The 21,906-nt window shown below is 37.7% G+C and overlaps 1 protein-coding gene across 19 annotated transcripts in view; it reads right to left on the minus strand.

Moving 5' to 3' along the window:
* Positions 1-209: 209 nt before the first annotated feature.
* Positions 210-21,906, minus strand: part of NRXN3 (neurexin 3) — a 1,691,100-nt gene continuing 1,669,403 nt past the window's right edge. For 8 of the 19 annotated variants that reach the window (XM_067729075.1, XM_067729015.1, XM_067729008.1 and 5 more), the window contains one exon: positions 210-2,972. In XM_067729075.1, coding sequence (XP_067585176.1) covers positions 2,671-2,972 — 302 coding nt within the window. In that variant the 3' untranslated portion in view covers positions 210-2,670. Of the gene's footprint in view, positions 3,597-10,277; positions 10,637-21,906 lie in introns of those variants that run through there. The other 11 variants (XM_067728964.1, XM_067728949.1, XM_067728956.1 and 8 more) reach the window with 3 other exon arrangements.

Genomic DNA, 21,906 nt, shown 5'->3' on the forward strand with positions numbered 1-21,906 from the left:
ATGCCTCAGTTGACAGACAATAATTGTTTAGCCCCCAAATATGTCACTTTTGATAAGCTTATATAAGTATCAGTCACTGGTTATAATATTTTATTTCACATGAACATGGTCCTAGATTACTTGGCTTTTAATTCGACATGACATATTTAGCCCCAGTACAAGGTCTTTTACCAAATGTTTGGAAAATAAAAATACATCATCATACAAGCTTTTGGGAAGAACATTTTATTGCTAAGCATATCCTTGAACTAAAATGCAAATGTGAAATAAAAGAGAAAAGGAAAAAGAAAAAGCAGTAACTTCACAACATCATAAAATAAATTCCTTAAGAGTCTGTTCATAAAACAACAGCAATATGATAGAAGCTCACGTACAGAATGCACATGTTCCCATAAAATTGTCCAAATAGAAACTTACACTAAAAGGAATATAATAAATGTATTTTTACTCAAATAAAAAATGTAAAGAAAGAAAGCAGGAAATCAGTTCACAAGACCTCAAGACTCCAAGAACAGCAATCTTTTACAGACATCGAGATATAATCAACTTCATATAGGTTGGGCCATTTAGGTTATCTAAATCGTGCTTTGATATCTCTTTATAATCCTGTCTTTTTCAATGACAACAAAATAATCCAAAACTCTTAACACATTGAAATACCAGGTAATGAAGAACACCTCTTTCCATACATATTAGTAAAGGCTACCATTGTTTAGATTGCGTTTGCCCCACGTCTTTAAGATACTTTTTCAAAGTCAAATATTCATGCAACTTACAAAAACCAGCAAGAGTAGATTTCTAAATCTAAACAGCTGATTGATTTTCATCTGTACAAAAGAAACTGTATGTATCTGACCCTCCAGAGAACACATTTCATTTTTGTGTGAATATTTGTCTTGCTTTGTCTCTTGCTTTTGGGATAGGTATGGCCACACAACAAGTTTATTGTTTTTCTGTACATCATTTCCTCTTTTCATAAAGAAAGACAACTGGAACATAAACCAAACAAACTGAAATAAACAAATAGAAAGGAAAGAACAGTTCTTAAAGCAGTATGTACACAGGTGGCTAAGGAATTATACCAGCAAAAATGTAATAAAATATGTAAACAAAATCTGAGAAGATTTTTTATTCTCTTTGACACAGTTAACTGTGACAAAATTAAACTCACACTTCACATTTTAAGGTTTACTTTTTTGTCGTTTTGTTATTTTCTTTTAAAACAACATTCTCATTCCACTTCAAGATTTTAACAGTTTTCCTGTTTCAGTCATCCCATCAAACATACCATGATAAATATATCTGTATATATATTTATTTATATATATTATACTATTAAATTCCATTTTTTGTGTGTCACAGCAGCTTTATTCATTTATTATTTTTAGAAAAGATGGGTGAAGGGAGACGTGAGCAAATGGAAGGATAGAGTTATCCATAAATGTCAGGCTGCAAAATTAAATCACTAGGAAAAACATTATCATGTTGGGGGCGGGGAAAGAACTATGAATTCTGCACTCCGTCATGCCATGTTTGGCTTGTGTGACCTTTTGTGGTTCCATCACAAGTTGAACTCACCTATTGGCTGTTTTGATTCTTTAACAGCCTTCTTGTATTGTCTTTTCTTTTATATTTGCATGCATTTCGATCAGTCACAGATCCAGCCCACCCCCGTTCCCCTTCCCTAGGAAAGGCTCTGTTTTAGAGGAGAAAGGGGCTTTCTCCTTTACCACAATTTGGCTGGGCTCATGGACAGGAACAATATTGTTAAGTAAAGCCAATAGCTCTGATAAAACCAGCCCTAACCCCATCTGTTCAGGGTTTGGGTGGCAAATTCTGGAATTCGATCCTGAGGAACCAGCTTTTCAAATCAATATTATCATCCATCCCATGATTTTGCTATGTGTTCAGCAAAGCATCGCATAGGAAATAGACAACAGATTCTAGAAACGCCACAACCTGATATGTAGAGTGGACACCATGGTAGCTTTTGAGTTCATATGGCAATAGTCTCTCTTCTGTTTTCTGAGATTTTTTTTTTCTTCTTCTTAACTTATGTCCAGTTAGTCTCAAAAATTAAACAAATACCCAAAAGCCATTTTTTCCCCTCAGATCTTGAAAAGTTACGCACACACTGGCCAGACCCAGATAAGGGTGGGGTTTTTTTTGTTTCTGTTTTTGTTTTTAACTTTTTCTTTTCTTTTTTTTTTTTGTTTTCGTTTTTTACATAATTAAACCAAAAAAAAAAAAAACATTATTACAGTCAAGCTTCACAAACATTATTACAGACTCACTTGGAGTTATGGAACAAGTAAGCCATGAAGTCTTCTACCTTGGATGAAAGGTCCTAAAGAGAAGGAAGCTTCCAAGTCCACGAAAGTGGGGGGGAGCCATCTGCTCGCTCCAAAGGGCAGAGTGTGTGCTTTACGACACAGCAGGGCAGAAAGAACTGTCTCCGAGCAGTGACTGAATCAAAGCAGCCATGGCTGAATCTTATAGGTAGGTACATCTTTGTGTGTGTTCTTTTAAAAATGATTTTCCCCACCATAGTCATGGTATACCCCATCTCATAGTTAGAACAGTTCTGACATCTGCGAAATCTCATTTTCCAAGTATTTATATAGAAATAATCCTGTGTTTTAAATTCGCGTAGCGTTAGCGGTGTCGTGTTTACACATAATACTCTTTGTCCTTGTTTTTCTGTTTCTTGTGGCCGCTCTTCGAGCTCTGCTGCTTCTCCTTGAGGAGCGTGCCATTGCTCTGCGCCGAGTTGCTGATGTAGTTCCGCGTCTCGTCCACTTGATAGGACCCCTCGTCCCTGTTCCTGTACTTGTACATGGCGTACAGGAGGATCAAGATGCAGAGGGCGGCAGCAGCCACAATGCCGACGACCATCCCTGTTGTACTGCTCGACTCCCGGATCACCTCTGAGGCCCCCGGAACCCGTCTGACTCCCGGCTCCGTGGGGTTTGCTGTGGGCACATTACGGAACATGGGGGAAGTAATTAGTGGGCTCTTCAGTTTGGTGCTGTCTAGCTCATAGGCAGTGGGCAACGGAAGCAAGACTATATCAGGCTGGGGTTTGAGATCACGGTTATTCATTTTGCCAGCTGGCAATTTGGGCACCATCCCAGACGAGGAGGAAGCTGTGAAGCGGATCAGCTCAGGGGACAAAGATGTGGTAGTAGTCCTACTAGTTTCGGAGACTTTGTTAGGTCTAAAGTCCTTGGATTCCCACTTGGGCGCATGTGCTTTGTAGCCACCTTCGAAGATTGAAGTGGAAAGACTCTTATCTGTTACCAAGGAGAAGGTGGTGTAAAAATCTTCATCATCAGTAGGGGGCAGGTTAGAGTCAAAGGTTTCCCCTGAGCCATACCCAGATATCACCAAGCCATCATCATCACAACCATCGCTGCCTTGGTCCGACAAGCAAGGTAACCCCGCCTCAGAGGTCATGGACAGGGAATCTTTGGTGGTCTCAATAATGGTGAGGAGGGGGCGAAAGGTAGGGGGGAGTGTAATGGAAGGTGCACGAGTAGCAATAGGAGGGGTAGCTAAAGGGTCCTCTACAAGAAGAGGGATAACTAATTCACCTCCTGGGATTGAAAAGAAAAAGAAAAACAGAATTAGTATATTTGTAGAAAAACAATTCACAGCCACACTCAATGAATGCATGTATAGTTCATAGGTTACACCTCAGAAATTATAATAAAATGACTTGGATCCACATACGGATCCTCTCTACTTCTAGGCTGATTATTGGGCTATACTTCTAGCCCATTATATGCCTCTTGCCATCAAAACCTGAAATCCTTAGATTGGGGGCTTAGATTTTTTTTTTTTGAGGTACGCGGGCCTCTCACTGTTGTGGCCTCTCCCGTTGCGGAGCACAGGCTCCGGACGCGCAGGCTCAGCGGTCATGGCTCACGGGCCCAGCTGCTCCGGGGGGCTTAGATTTTTAAAGATACTCTCAAGTAATTATTTAGATAGAATTCAAATAGGCTTTTTCCAGGATCTGCTTACGGGATAATGACCTTCACCTATACTGTTGCAAATACTGACCATGAAAATTATGTGTTTGTGTGTGTGTGTGTGTGTGTGTGTGTGTGTGTGTGTGTGTGTACGTACATGCACATATGCATGTGATTAATCTGTGAGCCATAGCATTTCCTTATTTTTTTCTTGGGTTTCTACTTATTTGCTCCCATTAGGATGAGAATGACATATTTTCCATGTCACTGAGATCAAGATTAAGGAATATAAAAGAGCTCATCTTTAGTATTTTAAGTTACTACTTTTTATTTCACATTTATCACGTGCAGTCTTCATTTACTATACGCTAAGTAAGGGAAACTTACAGTAGGTTGAAAATGTTCATCTAACAAGCCCATCTTGATTATGCTTTTCCAGAAATTCCCCTGACTATAAAACAACAACTTGTTTTGCATTGGTCTAGTATTATATTTATATATTGCTTTTATGCTATATGTAATATATACTGAGCAGACACTAGATTTTAAGAATACCCAGCCTACATATCCATGACTTACTGGAAATTTACTTTTAGATTCAGAAATGTACAGATAGCAAAGTAGTTTTTAAAATCAGTGATTCCTTTTTCCAATTTGGATTCCTTTTATTTCTTAGAATGGCAGATATTTCTCGGTTTACCCACAGACCCTAGTTATTGCACTTATAAACATATGAGGACTAGGTCAGGAAAGGAAGTTCAGAATAGTTCACTAAATCATAGTGCCCTGCAAATTATGGTCACCACAAATATTCTGTGGTGGGTGTTACTCACCTAATTGCAGGGCCAAGCTTATTATTCATGTATGTAAGCAAGATAATCAGTCTTCAGTCTCTCCTGTGTTTCTTTACAGTGTTATTTTCAAACAGAGAAAGAATCAAGAAGTCACAGTTCATGTCTCTTCATTAAATTTATTTTAAAAATTATTCCAACTATTGTTTTTAAAAATCCTCTAGCAGGGATGGCATGATATGTCCCTGACCCAGTTAGTCAGACAGTTGAGATGATAATATGATATTAGGGTTGAAGTCTTCTTTCTGACCTGCTGCATCTAAACTGTCCAGGTTTCAGGTGTGCTAAGAAAAAGCCTCCTGAAAAGAAAGCTACTGCACACCTTCAGAGCACCAGAGAAGAACTGCTTGCACCACATCGGAAGCTTTTATTCTCTGCAGAGAGAAACTGAGTTGGGGAGCGTGGCAACGATGTACGTAATGTGTATCTTAAGGAAGGGGAAGGGACAGGAGAGCACAGTACAGTCATCCCCGGCCTACCTGATGATGTTAGCACATGTGGGGAAATAAAACAAGAATCTTTCTGAGACTCTCAAGATGATATTTTAGTCTGTGCTTTAAGCCCCAAGCGTCTCTTCTAGTGCTCAGAGTTTGAAACTATTGAGCAAACCGGTTTTTGCAGATTTGACAAAGCTTCAGACTTGCTTTCCTGGACAAGGATGCCTATTTTTTTTACATTGTGAAGATATGTAATTCATATATCTTGCAACTTAGTTAATGCATAATTTACATACTTTTGCTAATTTTTATAAATGGGATTTGGAACACAGGTCCCTAAAGGTAAGCCAGTCCTAAAACTAACCCTGAGTTACCTTTTCTTCTTATTCTTCTGGTAGGGAGGCCCTGAGTGTTATATTTAAGATGATATGTGGATGAAGGCAGTGTCTGAGTAAGAAAAGAGCAGTGAGGAGAGAGGAGTGAAGCCTCATGCAGTCTGTTAAAGGTTCCCTAGGGATCGCTCAGGGATGATTTTACTTCCCTTTAGAGAACAAGACAGGGTTTTTGTACCCATCTCACCTAGAATGGGTGTTCTTTTCTGGAACAAATACCGAGAGTCATTTGCTTTTTAGGGCAAGGATAAAAATCAACCCATTGTTTATTAAGTGGAGAGTAAAGTGGGATAAAGGACAAGGAATGACGGATTTGTTGGGAGGCAAAGTCCTGAAACAAATAATTAAATATAAAGGCAAATGGTTAAGTAGGATGCTAGTGTCCCTTTAAGTGAGATTAATATCACTGTCTTCATGATTACAGAGTGGCATTCATTTGCAATTTTAGTCTACCATCTATGACACCCAACTGGAGTCTTACATTTGCCATTTTTTTTTTACCCCCTTGTCTTTTTAATCCCAGCTAAAGCTTCCACTGTGTCTTTGTTGTTAAAACTCTACAAAATCTACAAACTGCTCATTCTGCAGTTGAATCACTTCCACTTTCCTTTGCTATTCGCTTCTCATTCAACACCCTAATGTGAGTATCTCTCTTGGAGCAGGAAAAAAAAAAAAAAAAAAGTGAAAATCATCCTTTTGACAAGGGAATGAAAAGAGGGTCTTGAAGCTCACTAATTTACAAAGAGCTTCTAAAAGGTTGGTGAGCCTTTAAGTGAAATGGTAAGAGCTTATTTCCAAACTAAAATGATGGGTATGCTGTTGCAGAGTTTAAATAACAGAATCTGTTAAAACTGCTAATCTTCAATTTCTTTGTCATTTTGTTATTAATCCTAGTAGCAGTGATAAAAATGATAAATGATGCCCCTGTCAGGGACATTTGAGCCCAAATCCTGGTAGTATTTAATCAATGAAATCATAGGAACTTTCATAGCTCCCCTCTCCTGGCATCTCAAGGAATTGGAAAAATGTCTTTAATTTAACAGGGAGTCCACTGGGATGTAGGAGTTGGTATTACAAAGGGGAATTAAAATGAAAGTAGGGGGAAATTTTTGGGTAACTATAAATGTGGAAGATGCCTGGGACAAGTATGTGAGTTGGGGTGTATAGTCCATTTTAATATCAAATTCCATAGTTAAGATTTAAGATGATTCTAGTGTCCTAGGAGGTCCAAGGGCACACATCATTTGAGATAAGGAGGTGAAGGATGTGTTTCTCCCACCATTAGATCCTTACTAGAAATGACTTAGATTGCAGAAGGCTATTTAAGATTTCATGTTTATTTGTATTAATCTAAAGTGAGTTTCCTCAGAAATGTTGGAGCAGCTGATAATTTTTTTTTCACTGCCCGAAGACCGTGAAATCAGTGATCTACCAGATGTCTATGCTTATGAAAGTATTCATAGAAGCAACAAGCTTAAAGTCATAAGGGGTTGCAGGCAGAGTAATACAAAACCTGTAATCCATCACAACTCTAATTTCCTATTCCATCCCCAGAATTCTTCTTTGGTTTGGAATAAGAACTATCCATATTCCTTAAAGTTAGCATTTTAAATCAGGAATATATACCCTTTTTTGACAGGGTTGTGCTTTTCTTTAAACCAGAGAGATCACTAGGGATATAAAAGGTCTATTTTAGCCCTGAAGGCTGCCCTGCTTTTTTGTTTTATGAGTGTATTTATAGATATATAATTCATGTGTCTAGGGCTGATATTCAGCAAAAGGGGCTCTCTGCCATCAAAAAAGACAGTATATTAAAAATTTAATAGAACTCTTCTGAACTGTGAGAATGCTGTAGGTGATGGTGGTATAGTGGGTCATATGAAAAAGCAAGAAAAGCAGCATAAAGTTTCAATATGGCTCCAACCTTTGCCTCTCTGGAGATATCTGAGTGGAGGAAGTCACAAAAATACAAAAAACAATGACACTGAAGAGTGAGACTCTGGGAGAGGACACCGTGCTCCGATTCCTTGAATTTCTTTTATCTATATTTAGGTTCTTTACCTCATCTCTTATTTGCATTTTTCTCATTCTCTGCTGGGAAACTAACATACAATGGGGAGAAACCATCTTTTTCCCCACAAAATTGGCTATTGAATGATATTCGTTTAGTTATTTGGTGCCACGGAAGTGTGTACTTGCAACACATCAATATCTGGAAGCTTGGAACCATGAAATTGTTCTGCATCCAGCCTCAGAAAAAATAGTCACAGACAGGCACGGCCAGTCCCTGGGGAGAAGACAGCAGAAAAACTCAAGTATCTCAAAGGGGCTTAACTTTTTAAGAGCATTTTAATGAGATGAAAATCTCCAGGTAGGACATTTTCCCCTAGTTTATCTGAAATGGGTTTGAGTCTGAAAGGCTACAGATTCTATTTTTTCAATATACACCCAGGTAAGATGAGCTATAGTCCCTTGATGTCATTATACATTGTAAAAGAAAGAATGTCTAGTGGAGTTTTTCATCTGCCTATTGGTTAAAAGCTTTGCCTCTGAAGTCACTCAGAGGCAGGTTAGCATCACAGTTCTGTGGCTTACTAGCCATGAGTTGGTCAAGTTTATTAAAATCTCTGTACAATGGGAATAATAACACAGCCTATCTCAAGCCACCAATGTGAATAATAATAATGCATGTTAATGTTAATTATAATGCATGTTAAGTATTTAGCACAGAAACTGCTACTCCAAAATTCTAGTTTCTAGTATCATTTCTACTAATATTTTGGGCCTATAAACACTGAAATCATTGATGACTTTTTTCTGACCTTTTTTTATGTAGTAGTCGTATGCTGAGGTATAATAATATAGGATCTAGATTGTTAAGGCTATTTTAAATGCAGAGTTTGAAGAATGATTTATAATAAGCCCAAGAGCTTGCATTTAAAATAAATGATAAGCCTTATATCAAATGGACTTACGGGTAGCATCCTCAACACAAATAAAAGCTTTCAATTCAATTAGCTAAAATAGTCCATTTAGGAGATTCTTAGTTTTAAACCTAAAATATCATCCAACATGTCAAACAATACAAAATCATATAAACTGAGGCAGATAAAGTGCATTCATTGCAGCTGCTGGGCTGGAAACATATCCCTTATCCACTCTTCAGTTTGACATTTCTTTAACAGTAATACTAATACCTAAAACTAAAGTGAAGCAAGTAATCTCTTTATTTAAAAATTATACAGCACTTCTTGCTGATCTTTTGTTTCCTGAAGTGATAAGGCAACACTGACCAAATACCTTTAAGGTCAAGGAGTGTTCTCACCGTAGAGTCATACAAAATGGCAATACCTACCTGAGATGTTTCCTAAATAAAACTTTAGATGTGAAAATCATCATGTTTCTTGTGGGTAGAATCTTAGGATCCTTTTAAAGCTTACCAGTTTAAATCCTTGAGAGAAATGGCAAATATTAATAGAAATGGAAGAGGAAAAAGAGAAAGAGAGAGAGAGATTTGGGTGCCTACTGTGTGCGGGTGTGCTTTCACCAGTAGTTAGTTTTATACTTTGGAAGGCATCATTATCATAGGACAATACTCTAAACTCTGGGGTGCTTTCTCTATTCTCAGTAGAAGTGATTTTGTAGTAGTGATGGTGATAGTTTAATCCTGGATAACCAAACTCTACCATAGTCACTTGAGAGTACCTTATTTCCCCTTTGGTGAAGGAAAATAAAATAAAGGACTGATTTCCCCAAATGCTTTCTAAGGAGTTAAATTAGGATGTATTACCACTGATAACATTTGCAGTTAACTCAACTAACTTTCTTCTGGAGTACAGGCCTCCTGTAGGTTGTAGCCAATTTCATATCCCACTGTAGAGCCTACCATTGCTTTCAAGGCTTTAAAAGTTGGTTCAGGCAAAGAGGCCGGCTTCCTTTGGATGGTAAGAACAATTTACCCACACCCTTCTACCAAGAGTAGAATTCACATTGATCATTAGAAGCAATTCAGCACAAAATATAACAGTGAAAATTAAGCAAATAGACACAAATGAAATAAAATGTTTAATGTTGTCTTCAAAATCACATAGTAGAAAAAAAAATCAACTTCAGGTTCAAAGTAAACTAGAGGGAAAGAGAGCAAATAACATCAACAAGGCATTCACAACATAAGGACAGAAAAGAAAAGTAAAAGCAAATAAAAAATAGAGGCTGTTTTAGGAAAAATAAAGAAATCATTTCCATATAGACAAAATAATTTAACTTAAAAAAAGCATATTGTATTAATTTATAGTCAACTTACATCAACAAATTGCCCGCATGTTTTTTGGCATGAAAGAAAAATTTACAAAAGAAAGTTGTGTAAGAATGCTCTTGGACAAATAGAATTGCCACATTCTTGTAACTTGCTTTTTTGTTGTCATTTCTTTAAAAACTTTTGAGCAAAATGTCTAATTTTTCAAATATAATAATTTACAACAGAGGATGATACAGGGAGGCAACAACACATACATCCACACCACATAACATGAAAAGAAAAAAAAATCTGCACTTTAACAAATTTCTTACTTTGAGGGGCTTGGGAGGGCATCAGTTTTGAATCTGAAATTATTCTGATTGCAATGATTTAAAAAAAAAATTTTAAAAACCTGTTTAATTTTATAATTTGCCTTTAAAAAAATCTCGAGCGTTTTGAATGAATTTCTGCATTATTATAGGTTCTCAGATATATATTTAATTTTATTTTTTTTTGTCTTTTTGACAAGTTTTAGACTTTCTTTAATTGAAGGGGATGGATGACAGCACATAAGTTTGAACAATGCTGAAGAAAGGAGGGGTATGGGAAGGAAAGATGCAGAAAGGGTAGGGTCATATCTATGAGTGTACTACACAAGAGATGAAGATGATGGGAGTAAATGTGTAAGTGAGTCGCCATGTCCATGTAAGGGCGGCACGGAGTGATCTAGCTGCATTAGAGCTTCTGGCTGTAAGGAAGGGATGGGCAATATACAAAAACAAATGAGCCTACACATGCCCATCTACAGAAATAAAGAACAGAACTCTAACACTGACAATCTCACACGCCCTAAGCTGCAACTACTTCAACATGCAATTACTCCAAAAATCATTACAGTTTCATTAAAGATTTTTAAATAATAAAAACAGTTAAACTTTTGTCCCTACTAAAAGTAGCCAAAATACATAAAATAATAATAGTAATACTTATAATAATGATCAAAAGGTTAAAAGCAAAAACAAGGAGACTAGATTTATGCATTCAAGTTGAACAACTTCATCGGCAGGCACACAGCCCCATCTAGAGTTAGGGGAGGGGGTGGAGATCTTCAAATCGAAAGACAAAGCTGTATAGGGAGCCCACTGGCTGGCTCATTCATGACTTCCTTATATAGAAAGGGTACTTTCTGAATGACATCACCTGTCTTCCCCATGCCACCCATGGTGCAAGTGATTCTAGTGAGACTGGGTTTATTAGAAAGATGTGGATGTGGGGATTCTGCAGCTGAAGTTGTTCCACATTTAAAGAGGGAGTGGGGAAAAGTTGCAGAAAACAATTCATAACTTTTTTTGTCATAGTTTTGGATAAAACCAAATCTAAAGATAAAGATCTAGCAATTAAAAAGAAACACACTGATATATATACAGATAGATATATATAATACAAAAAGCACTTAATTCCCAAACAAGAAGGGAGCAAAGAACGAAAAATAATTTAAAGAAAAGAGTATTTCATACACTTTCAGAGATGAACAACCAGATGCACACGCTGAGGAGGCACAGACAGAGCAGTCAGGGGACACTTTTTTTGTTGTTTTGTATTTTCTGACTTATTGATTCCCCTTTTGCTGGCAGCCAACATTAAAAACAAATTTTGCATTTTCTTTAAAAAGAAATTTTGCATTTTCTTTAAAAATGTTTTTTTTTTTTGGTTTTGCTTCTCAAAAACAAATAAAAAGGGCGTGCAGTCTGGATGTACGTCATAAGTAGACATTTGAGAGAGAAGAAAGAGGCTCAGACTGACAAATGGGTAATTGTCTATTATCCTTTAACTGCAGGAATGTTAACCAAGTTAATACATGCTTAAAGTAAGTTGCATTTAGGGAAAATAGGAAAACAGACCAGCAAGTTAGGGTTGGGAAGAGGTCAGCAAGACAAAACCAATTTGAGAGTAGGAGAATGGTACTGGATTTAGTTTCATGCCTTTCCAGTAGGGGCAAAGGTCATCCCAAGGCCTTTTGCGAATTACATTCTCATAAGCATGTGCATGTATATGTGTACGTGTGTTGGGGCTTGAAGTAGAGCCTGTAGTGGCAGGAATTGAGGTAAAAATACACATGAGTTCATGGGTTCTGCTCTAGGAAACTTAGCCCATATTCATTCATAGCCTCAGAAGGTAAATTTTGTAAGACATAGAGGGGTTATAATTAATACTGCTCCATATACATGTTCTTGGGCTTGGCCAAATTGACAGGGTACATGGGTGACAACTGTGGTAATTAAATGTACCTGATAAATGGACGGCTTTTTTTAGGTAATAGAGGCAAAACCCCCTCCACTCCTCCACTCTCAAGAGCATAGTGGCATAGCATCAGTAAACTAACTACAGGATAGTCAGGAAATGAGTGCGGCTTATTTGAAGGACATTGGGGGAAACGGCCAGTCTTTTAGAGACCATTTGGGAAACAAAATGCTCGATTAAACCTTGAGAAAAGGAAAAAAGAGACAAACTGTGTTTGTGTGTGTGAAGATACTGTGGAAGGGACATGGGGAAGGAGGCTTTAGAAGTGTCCTCAGCCTCTACTGGAAGAGATCACAAGAAGCACACGAAATATTTTATCCCCGTGAGAACATTAATGTTCAACCAAGGACTGGGAAACCCAGGTAGGCGAACCACAAAGGTAAGACACTTGAGAGCCCCTGGTTCTGAGCCAATTCCAACCACTTCTAAGAAACTTTGGAGCTGACTTTGACAAACAGAATAAATTGTGAGGATGAGTCAGACTTTTGTCCCTTATGGGATGCCCCTTTTATTATTTTGTTTTAAAATAATTATAGTAATGTGTCCCCATGGGTCAGTCCGTACCAAGATTTTTAGTCTCTGGTTTTATAATGTTAATCATTATTCTAGGAACTTCACAAAGGGCAGCTGGGAGGTTTTAGGAGGAGGGAAAAAATCCCAACAATACAGGAAAAGAAAAACCCTTGTTGCCATTTAGTTAATTTTTTTGAATAATTATACTTTTACCATTGAATTTTATTGTATGAGAAGACCCTATCAATGTACAGATTGCCTCACAAGGGCATCAAATTACTTCTGTAGGACACAGTGAGTTTTAATAACATTCACATGGGCTATTTTTTGTTTCATAGGCATTTTTTTAAAGTAGGAACCATAAGTGGTCTAAGTGTGACACTTATAAAGAATAAGATATGTCTCGTGTCTACATAACTCCTGGAAAATAAGAGGTGTTTTGAGGAAGATACATCAGCAATTTGAGTCTCCTAAGGTTTCTGCTGAGTAATTTACCTATATCAAAATTGCCTGTTTTAAAACTCATACAAGTAGGACACCACTTACTTTCTGGAAATCACTGGCTAAACAACTGAACATACCAAAATTTATGGTTGTCACTTTGCAAATAAAATATGTATTTTTTAAATCCATGGAAGCCACAGTTTCAAATGAAGCGAACACAACATTATATCAGTGCCTACACATTTTTATAAGTCGACCATCAGTTAATATACACAAAGCTCATTTGATTTGTAATATAAGATAGAAAATAATATTGCCAGTAGCTCATAATCAGGTCACAACTTCATTTTCATCTTTCATTACATATCTACACTAGGTTTTTATTACCAATAACTGCACGGTTCTGTATCTATGCCTCTACTGAGTGTTAAGAATGCTTTGGGGTTGTATTTGCCATTGAGAACAAATAATACAATAATTTGACTTGAAACAGCATATTTTGATGGGACCATTTTTATCCCACCATGTCCAAATAACCCTGTCTAAATGCAAAATCAGACTATTAAGAACATCAAATGCAATAAGATGGAATTACTCAGAATGCATCTTGGAAAGTGCACTCGTTTCAAAGAAATATGTTTCTAAACTGCTTGGGGTTGTGCCTGAGAAGCTGGAAGAATACTCAAGGAACTCAAGGTGCAAACCCACCTCTCTGGGAGAGTGAGCCCGGCTTGATAAGGACATTGTCTTCAGTGTGCACAGGTGAGGTTCAAGAGGAAGGTCCAAATGAATTATTTTGCATAACATTAAATATTTTAAATTTGTCATTGAAAGTACTGGAAAGAGGAAGGAAGAGGCAACCTTCTTGGGAATCAGAGTACAACACCAGGGAAAGACTTAAAAAATTGTAATCAGGGAAGGCTAAAAAGGAGTCTGGAGAACAAATACTTAATGAGAATTTTCACGATTTTTGCATCAGGTATATGACATTAATCTCTTCATCATCTGTCCCTCCTATGAAATACACAAAATCCTTTCCATTGATTGATATGTTATGCGTCTGTGGGATGAAGGGAGGGATTCTTCTGAGAGAATCAATGGCTCAGTTCTGAATCATGGTTTGGCTTAGAAAGAAACCAGAGACACTATGCCTGGATGTCAAATCCTAGTAATGTGAGGATGGCTGTCACTTGTGTTACAAAATGAGCCCTGAGTTTACCCTGACTTCTCACAACCTCTTCCTCAGATATGGGTGATGCTCAGAGAAAGAGTGAAGACTGCTTCAAACATGGTATTTGTCTCTAAATAAAAAATTTAACATTTCCTTTTTAATGCTGAACAAAAATGTCCCAAGTAAGTTCTTGTACTATCTGTTCCCAAACATTTTACAAACGTAATTACAGTAAATAGGGAGAAAGAGAAAAACTAAACCTCCAAGATGGAAAAGAGTACAGAACACCATCAAGCCCAATACTTAGAACTGTATTTCTGTATCAGTGATCTGCTTGCCCAATTGAGAGGAACTTTTCATACTTAAGAAGATTCATAAGAATGGATAAAACATTACAAAAGGTAGTATTGCATTTTCAAACCTGGTAGAATAGAATGTTTACACATGGAAGGACCTTACATTAATGACTTCTTTCCCTATGTATTTACGAAACCCTTAACTTGTATCTGTAATTCTGTCCCCAAATCTCCATTCCTTTTTGTGAACCTACTGCGTCCTGTACAGATTATTACTGGCTCCAACACTTCACTGCACTTAATTTGTTTTCTTCTCAGTTTCAGCTACACTCAGAACTTTAGGAAAGAATAGCGTCTTTTTATCTTTATTTTTCCTACCAACCAGAATACTAATAATCACTCAAACATTTATTGAATGAACTAATGAATGAATAAATTAATTAATATCATTAATTGCTTTTTTTTAAACCCCACACTAGCTTAGAGCTTCCATAAAAGCATTAAAATCTTACATCACCAAAGTGGCTCACCTTGTACCTGAAATCTAGTACATGGGATAGAAACTTCAGAGTCTGGAGACCTAAGTTCCAGTCTTGGTTGTACCACCTACTATGCTAGCTTGTTAGGACATTGAAAAAGTCAGTTCATCTCCCTGAGCTTGTCTTTTCATGTGTAATATGGCGATTATAATGGCTGGTCAATTAACCTACCTCAAAGGGTAAGTTTATACAACTGAGATTTTGAATCTGAAAGTGTTTATAAATTATAAAGAGCTCTTCACATGTTTGTTACTATTTTCTTCAAAGCTGACCACAGCATCAGCTATGAGGGTTTCATATTCAGAGAAGGCTGACTCTCAGACAATTGAGGTCAGTGCTACTGAGTGGGATGCTTGGAGCACCTGCTTCAGCACCAAACAAATAATAACCTCAGTCAAAAACCCTAACCCGAGTAGCCACTATTACTACCTCTCTTTAACCCCTGTTCCTACCCCTCCAATAGTGCTAAGTTCTTAAAGCTTGAGTAGTTCATCTTTTTGTGGTGAATTTTTGTTATATATGTATGTAATTTTACAGTTACTTTGTTTCACTCTTCTGTGGGTTAGAGTTAAGCTCTGAAGAGGTCATATTGAGATATGTTTTCATAGGAGCCCATCCTCTCAAACCACATGACTTGAGACAAGTCACTCACTCCTCACCCCAACCCCTGGAGTCTCAGTTTGCTCATTTACAAAATCAGGACGACTCATCCTTCCAGCACACATATGTATGTAAATTTAAGTCAAATTACTTTGGAAACTATGAAATATCCAATTCAAATACAAGAAGATGTTATTCGCTATATTCTATGAGTTCAGCATTACTTGGTGCTACTGAAGAGACCAAAGAGGATGGTGACAAGGGTGGAACTCTCATCAAATTCCCTTGGAAAACATATCCCAACAGGCATGAGAACTGTGGGGTAAGATGAGGATATGAGGGAATGGAGGGTCGAGGTAGTATTTTAGCTCTTTTCTGCCAAAAGAGTTAATACTGGTTAAGATGCACAAAAGGGAAAATTCCATTAAAAAATTTCCAGGAATTAATATTCTTATTTTTATTTGTTTTAATGGTAATCAGGTAGTAGTATAAGTAAGTCTTTCTTCACTCAGGATATTATAAACTCCTTGATGCACAAACTGAATCTTTATAATTATCTTGTGTTTTTTAATCCATCTAACACAGAGCAGGGACACCACAGGTCTTCAGTACATATTTGTTGAATTGAACTACAAAAATAGAGCAGCTTCCAGCACTTGGATCTCTGCTTTGTGAAGTGGGTGGGATTCAAAAAAGTTATCCTTGTTGGCACTAATTTATTTAATCAAGAGTTATCTTCATCGAATATCTTCATGAAGTAAAACAAAGAGAAAGAGCAGTGTAAATAGAGCTTAAAGCCATGAACTTAGGAACTGCTCTCCTTTTCTTAACCTTGCTTCTCTGTGGATTTTTAGGACCAATATATGCATATGGCTCATTATTTGCAAACTATTAGGTCCTTATAATTCTATTAAAGTCCAAGACAGTAGGTAATATAAAAGATTTATTTTATCCATATAAATATGACCTGTGTGCCAGTCAGAAATGAAAGCTCTGTCTGAAATACTTTCTTCCTTTAGCTTGAATAGCCCAAGATTTTTCCAACTTTCCTCTTCCTGTTCTGACCCTTTATCTCTCCATTTCATGGCTGGTCCCAGGTATGGCCCTAGGCTGGGTGATCCTATCCTGCCCCTTGGCTGTAAAGACCTGCCATCTATATGACTATGATTTGCAGTTCAAATCTCCTCTCAGATTCCAATTTCCCATATCCAACTGTCTACTCAACATTTCTACTTCAGTATCTAAGGGGCACCTTAAATTCAAAATGGCTAAAAGAGAACTTTGGACTTTGCTCTCCTCCTAAACTTGTACCTCTCCTAGGTTTCCCATCTTTTGGGTCTGACCCAGGTGTACAAGCCCCTAATTAGTCATGATATTTGAGCCCCTGCCCCAACTCAACTCCACATATCCAGTGTACCAGGAAGTTCTGTGTACTCTACTTTGGAAACAAATTCCTCACGTTGACTTTCTCCCACTGCCATCACCCAAGTCCTAAAGTAAGCCACCATGATTCCTTGCCTGGACTCTGCAATAGCCTCCCAATTGATCTCCCCACCTCCACTTCTGGCTCCCTAAAATCCATTCTCCATAATGAAGTCAAAGTGATCTTTAAAAAGTACACTATATAAAACAGATCAAGTCACTGTCTTGCTTCAGATCCTCAAAGGTAGAATTCTCCAAACCCAAATTCTGTACTGTGACCCACTGTGAAAGTCCCCTGTGATCTGCTAGCTGCCTACCACTCCCATCTCATCTCCTACAGCTGCCCCTGACCCACGATGTCTCAGACTTTGGCCATATTCTCTAGCTTCCCTTCCAAGAACACTCCTTTTCTTATTCTTTGCCTGGCTTGTTCCTTCTGACGGTTCAGGTCTCTCCTCCAATTTTACTCCTCAGAGAGGTCCTCCGTGACTTCCATAGTACACAACCTGCTCGCTAACCGATCGTCCCCTCATGATTCTCTGTGTAGTATTTACTAGCTGTTTCATGCCCATTTATTTATGGAATATAAGCTCCATGAGAGCAGAGACTTTGTCTCATTCTCCACTGTACTTGAAGCAGTGCTGGACACTTGGTAAGAGCTCAGGAAGTCACTGTTTAGTGAAGGAACAATGCCTCTAATAGCCTGAAAACACCTCGCAAAGGGAGGCCAGTCTACTTTTCTCTCTTGCAGACCTCCGTAGCTCCAAGCACGGTGCTATTCCCACGTGAGGTGTTGAGTAAATGGCTTGTAAACTAACTGTTGAAGCATTGCATCCTCTATTCTGTTTTACTTTCTTTTACTCTTCTCTAAACCAGATGGGATTTCCCTGAATTCTAGCTAGCAGTTCCAATGCAAATTGGACCTTCTCACCCACAGCTGGCTTAAAAAGCCTTCCGAAAAAAACACATCACTATCTAACTCATTCTCCCTCTCATAAACTGGTGCTGGGATGTTTATTAAAAACTCAGGCTTTCCTTTGCAGTTGTGAAAGCTAAAGATAAAATAAACAGAAGAGTCAGGCCTACAGCTGCCAGACTTTGATGCATGTCTTCAGGCAATAGGAAGGAATGGACCAAACAAATTATCAGTGGGAGGACTGGTGATCAGGGTAGTGAAAATGTACTTCGTTATGTTTGCCTGTTGTGGCCCTACAGCCACTGACAGCAGAACCCAGCAGTAGTGGGATCTTTTTCCTGAATTCATACCATGACATGTTATGAATGTATTTTTAGAGTAATAAATTATTCAAGAAGGTTTATTTTGCTTCTGTTTTCCACAAAAGCTCATCTGTCATTATGACCAGAATTCTGATCATTTTATTTGTGCTGGTGTTATTTTGGTGGTAGCAGCTGGGCATTCTACCTGTTGCCTCCTCTCTGCAGGGCCCTTAAGTTCTCTACGCTGTCCACGAGAAATAGCTGAACTTGACGACATGTTACAATAAAATTCACCATATCTTGAAAACACCCTCTTTTCCCCTAAGATCCATCTTCACTGTAAGGAATGTACAGTGTTCATAAATCAGTAACACCAAGGCATTTTTATACTCAGTGGAAATTAGTACTATGCGAACAATATGAAAAGCTTGCTCAAGACTCATGCATTTGACATCAAGATGATGTACCATGATTGCATGGCTTTGACTGTGTCTGACCTGAGCCTCAAGCAGCTGGTTTACCAGCGAGAAGAACACTACAGAGATGCCTGCATGTGCAAGACACATATCATGAGATTTATTTTTAATTTTTGTAAGTGGAACTACTGTAGATTAGAGAGAAGCTATGATAAATTCCCTAGTCATTCCAAAAACTCAATGCACGTGAGCCTCTAGATTAGTAAAGATACATGCTTAGAGACAAATGCATATGATCAAATGGTTGACGCAGTGATCCCCCCAAATATGAGAAAAGAGAAAGAAAATATAAATTATAATTTTATAGTTAAAACACTAAATTAACCATAAGCCTACTTCTAGAGGGACATGTTCTTAAGAGTTACTGAGAAACTATTCTCTGCCAGATGTTGTATTAAGCACCTTAAATATTTAATTTCACTTAATCATTTCAATTACATCTTACATTATCAGCAAACTTGGGCTGAAAGAAGTTAATTTGCTCAAAGTATACATCTAGGAAGTTGAATAGCCATGACTAAACTCAATCCTATATATTTTACATTAAACCACAATGCCACTGCAAACCAGGATGTTTTAAAATATTCAGTTCTCAGTGAGTATGGGAAATTATAAACAAGCTAATCTTTAGGCACAACAACAATTTCCACAGGAGATCCCAGGATCTCCACAGATTTATTTCAAACTCTTATGCCCTTGAAATCATTATTGCACAATGAGATATTCAGAGGCTCTGAGGGTTTTTTTGGTACAATCTCAGGTCATTTAAGCCAGACCTACTAAATCAGTCTCTGCTGGGGTTAGTGGGGATGGGATGACAGGCAGTGTCTGAATATTTGCTTTTTGTTAAGTTCTCCAAAATCACGTTGAGCTCATAATCAAAAGACCTGGACTAAATCCAGGCTGTGATCCACTCTCTATGACCTTGAATTAAGCCATAACTTCTCTTGTTAGTAAGATGGAGATAAACTTCGCTGGATGTTGAATTAATAGAAGGAGATGCTAGCTATATCAGCACTTTATAAAATGCACATATATACATACACACACATATACATACTTTCAGAAATGTTATAAGAATAATAATTCTCTTACTGGCACATTGAAAGCTACTTAATAATTACTAATACATTAATTTTAGGACCACACAATAAATGTTTTTGGATATTCCACCTAGTCTAAATGTAAGGTGGTGGATGCTTCAGTTATCTATGAAGTACCTATCAAAATAGTCTAAATGATTTGATTCCTTTGCTATTTTCCTGAGTTATCAAATTACAAATGCTCTCTGAATATCTCTGTCCCATACTGTTTCCTTTCATACTATACCCTAATCCATCATTGACTCCATGCAAAAATTTTTTAAAAGCGCTATAAACCAACAGTTGGAGAATCTCATCACATTGTCCTTTTTTCATACCCTATTATTTTTATTCTGCATTGTAACCCCAAACTGGTAGGCTCCACTAATTATTCTAAAGTGTTAAGAAAAATGGCTTTCTCTGTACTCATCAAACAGGCACAGATGCTACTCTCAGTCTCAGGTCGGACAGAAGACTCAAGAATTAGCTTCCAACTGTGTCCTTTCAGAACCATGGAGTCTACCGTACCTGCTAGAGTGACATGGTGTTAGGATGAGGACAAGACACTAGCCTGGCTTCAGATTAGGGTCACAAAGAGAGGAAGAGTTAGAGCCAGCTTTGAAAACAGAAGTGCCAACAGTCATCTGGTCACTTTTAATATCTCCTTGGCCAGACCACATCATCTTTTTTCAGCGTGGTCTCCAACATTATTTCTCCACGGTGATAATAAACAGATCCTGATATATTCCCTATGTTGTTTCAGGTGAATATGTTACTTGATCTTTAAGTTTTCACACTACATATGATGACCATATGAGGTATCTATTAAAAAAGAAAAGATCTGAGAAACATTAAAGGTTTTATCTTTAGCAATGGTGCCGTGTTTAATTAAGAACGTCAGAATGGTGAAACCCAGAAACCCACTTACCATCTCTATCTTTATGCGAAGTTTAATGTGCTCACATGCAGTGACTCCATTAGAATATTTGCTCATTATTTCTGTTTCATAGTACTAATCTACAGTAATGTTTCCCCCAATGCTATTAGCCAAAAGGTCATATTTGTTTTTTCAAATGGATGGATACTACTGAAAGCTGAAACTTAAAATTCATAAAGTGCTAAGTATTATCTCTTCAAAATCATGTAACCTAGGGCTAGGCTTTTGGGGTCTCTCTTACTTGAAAACTGTTACATTTTTTATTACATATTATTTAGTTATTCAGTACAAAATATACTAGTCCTCCTGTAAACAACTCACTAGGAAAATCCTTATTATCTTGGACACCAGGTAGAATTTTTTGATAGTGACAGGTCATCCCTACTCTCTCTTTTTTTAAGGAACAGATAGGCGAAGCCACTAAGCAAATCCAGGGCTGGAGCAGTATCATGAAAACTTAGACAAATCATTTTGTTCTTACCATATCAGTTTCATCTTTGGTTTTGTTTTGGCTCAACACAAATTCTCCTTGCAGATGAGGGTATCTTGTTTCCTTGAAAATATTATTCAGCCAGAAACAAGAGAACATACTGTTATGGTACCTGTACCTATCTGTCTCCTTGAATGTCGGGCTCCTTCACTGTAGAGCTCCAGAGGATGCAGTTCCTATTGTAGTTCATGTAAAGAGTATCCCCTCGAGTTGAGCAATTCAAGGCCTGCCCAGCCTACGCAATAACTCCATGCAAGGTACCCCTGTGCTTATGAACGGCATTTGTAACTACTCTGAATAAGCCCTGTTCTCCCTTTCAGTTCTGTTGAAGCCAGCCAGTATTTGGATAGGACGGTAGCACACAGTGGACGATTGTCCTTGGTCACTGCTACTTAAAGTTGTGAGCAGTGTTGACCAGATAGGTAAGGACAGTGAGAGAAGAGGTACAGGAATGTGGCCATAGCACATAATAAGGACCCAATAAATAATTATTGAAAAATAAAAAGTGATTTCCCTGTGGACCTGGCTA

The sequence above is a fragment of the Pseudorca crassidens genome, chromosome 1 (assembly GCF_039906515.1).
Source record: "Pseudorca crassidens isolate mPseCra1 chromosome 1, mPseCra1.hap1, whole genome shotgun sequence".
Taxonomy (NCBI): domain Eukaryota; kingdom Metazoa; phylum Chordata; class Mammalia; order Artiodactyla; family Delphinidae; genus Pseudorca; species Pseudorca crassidens.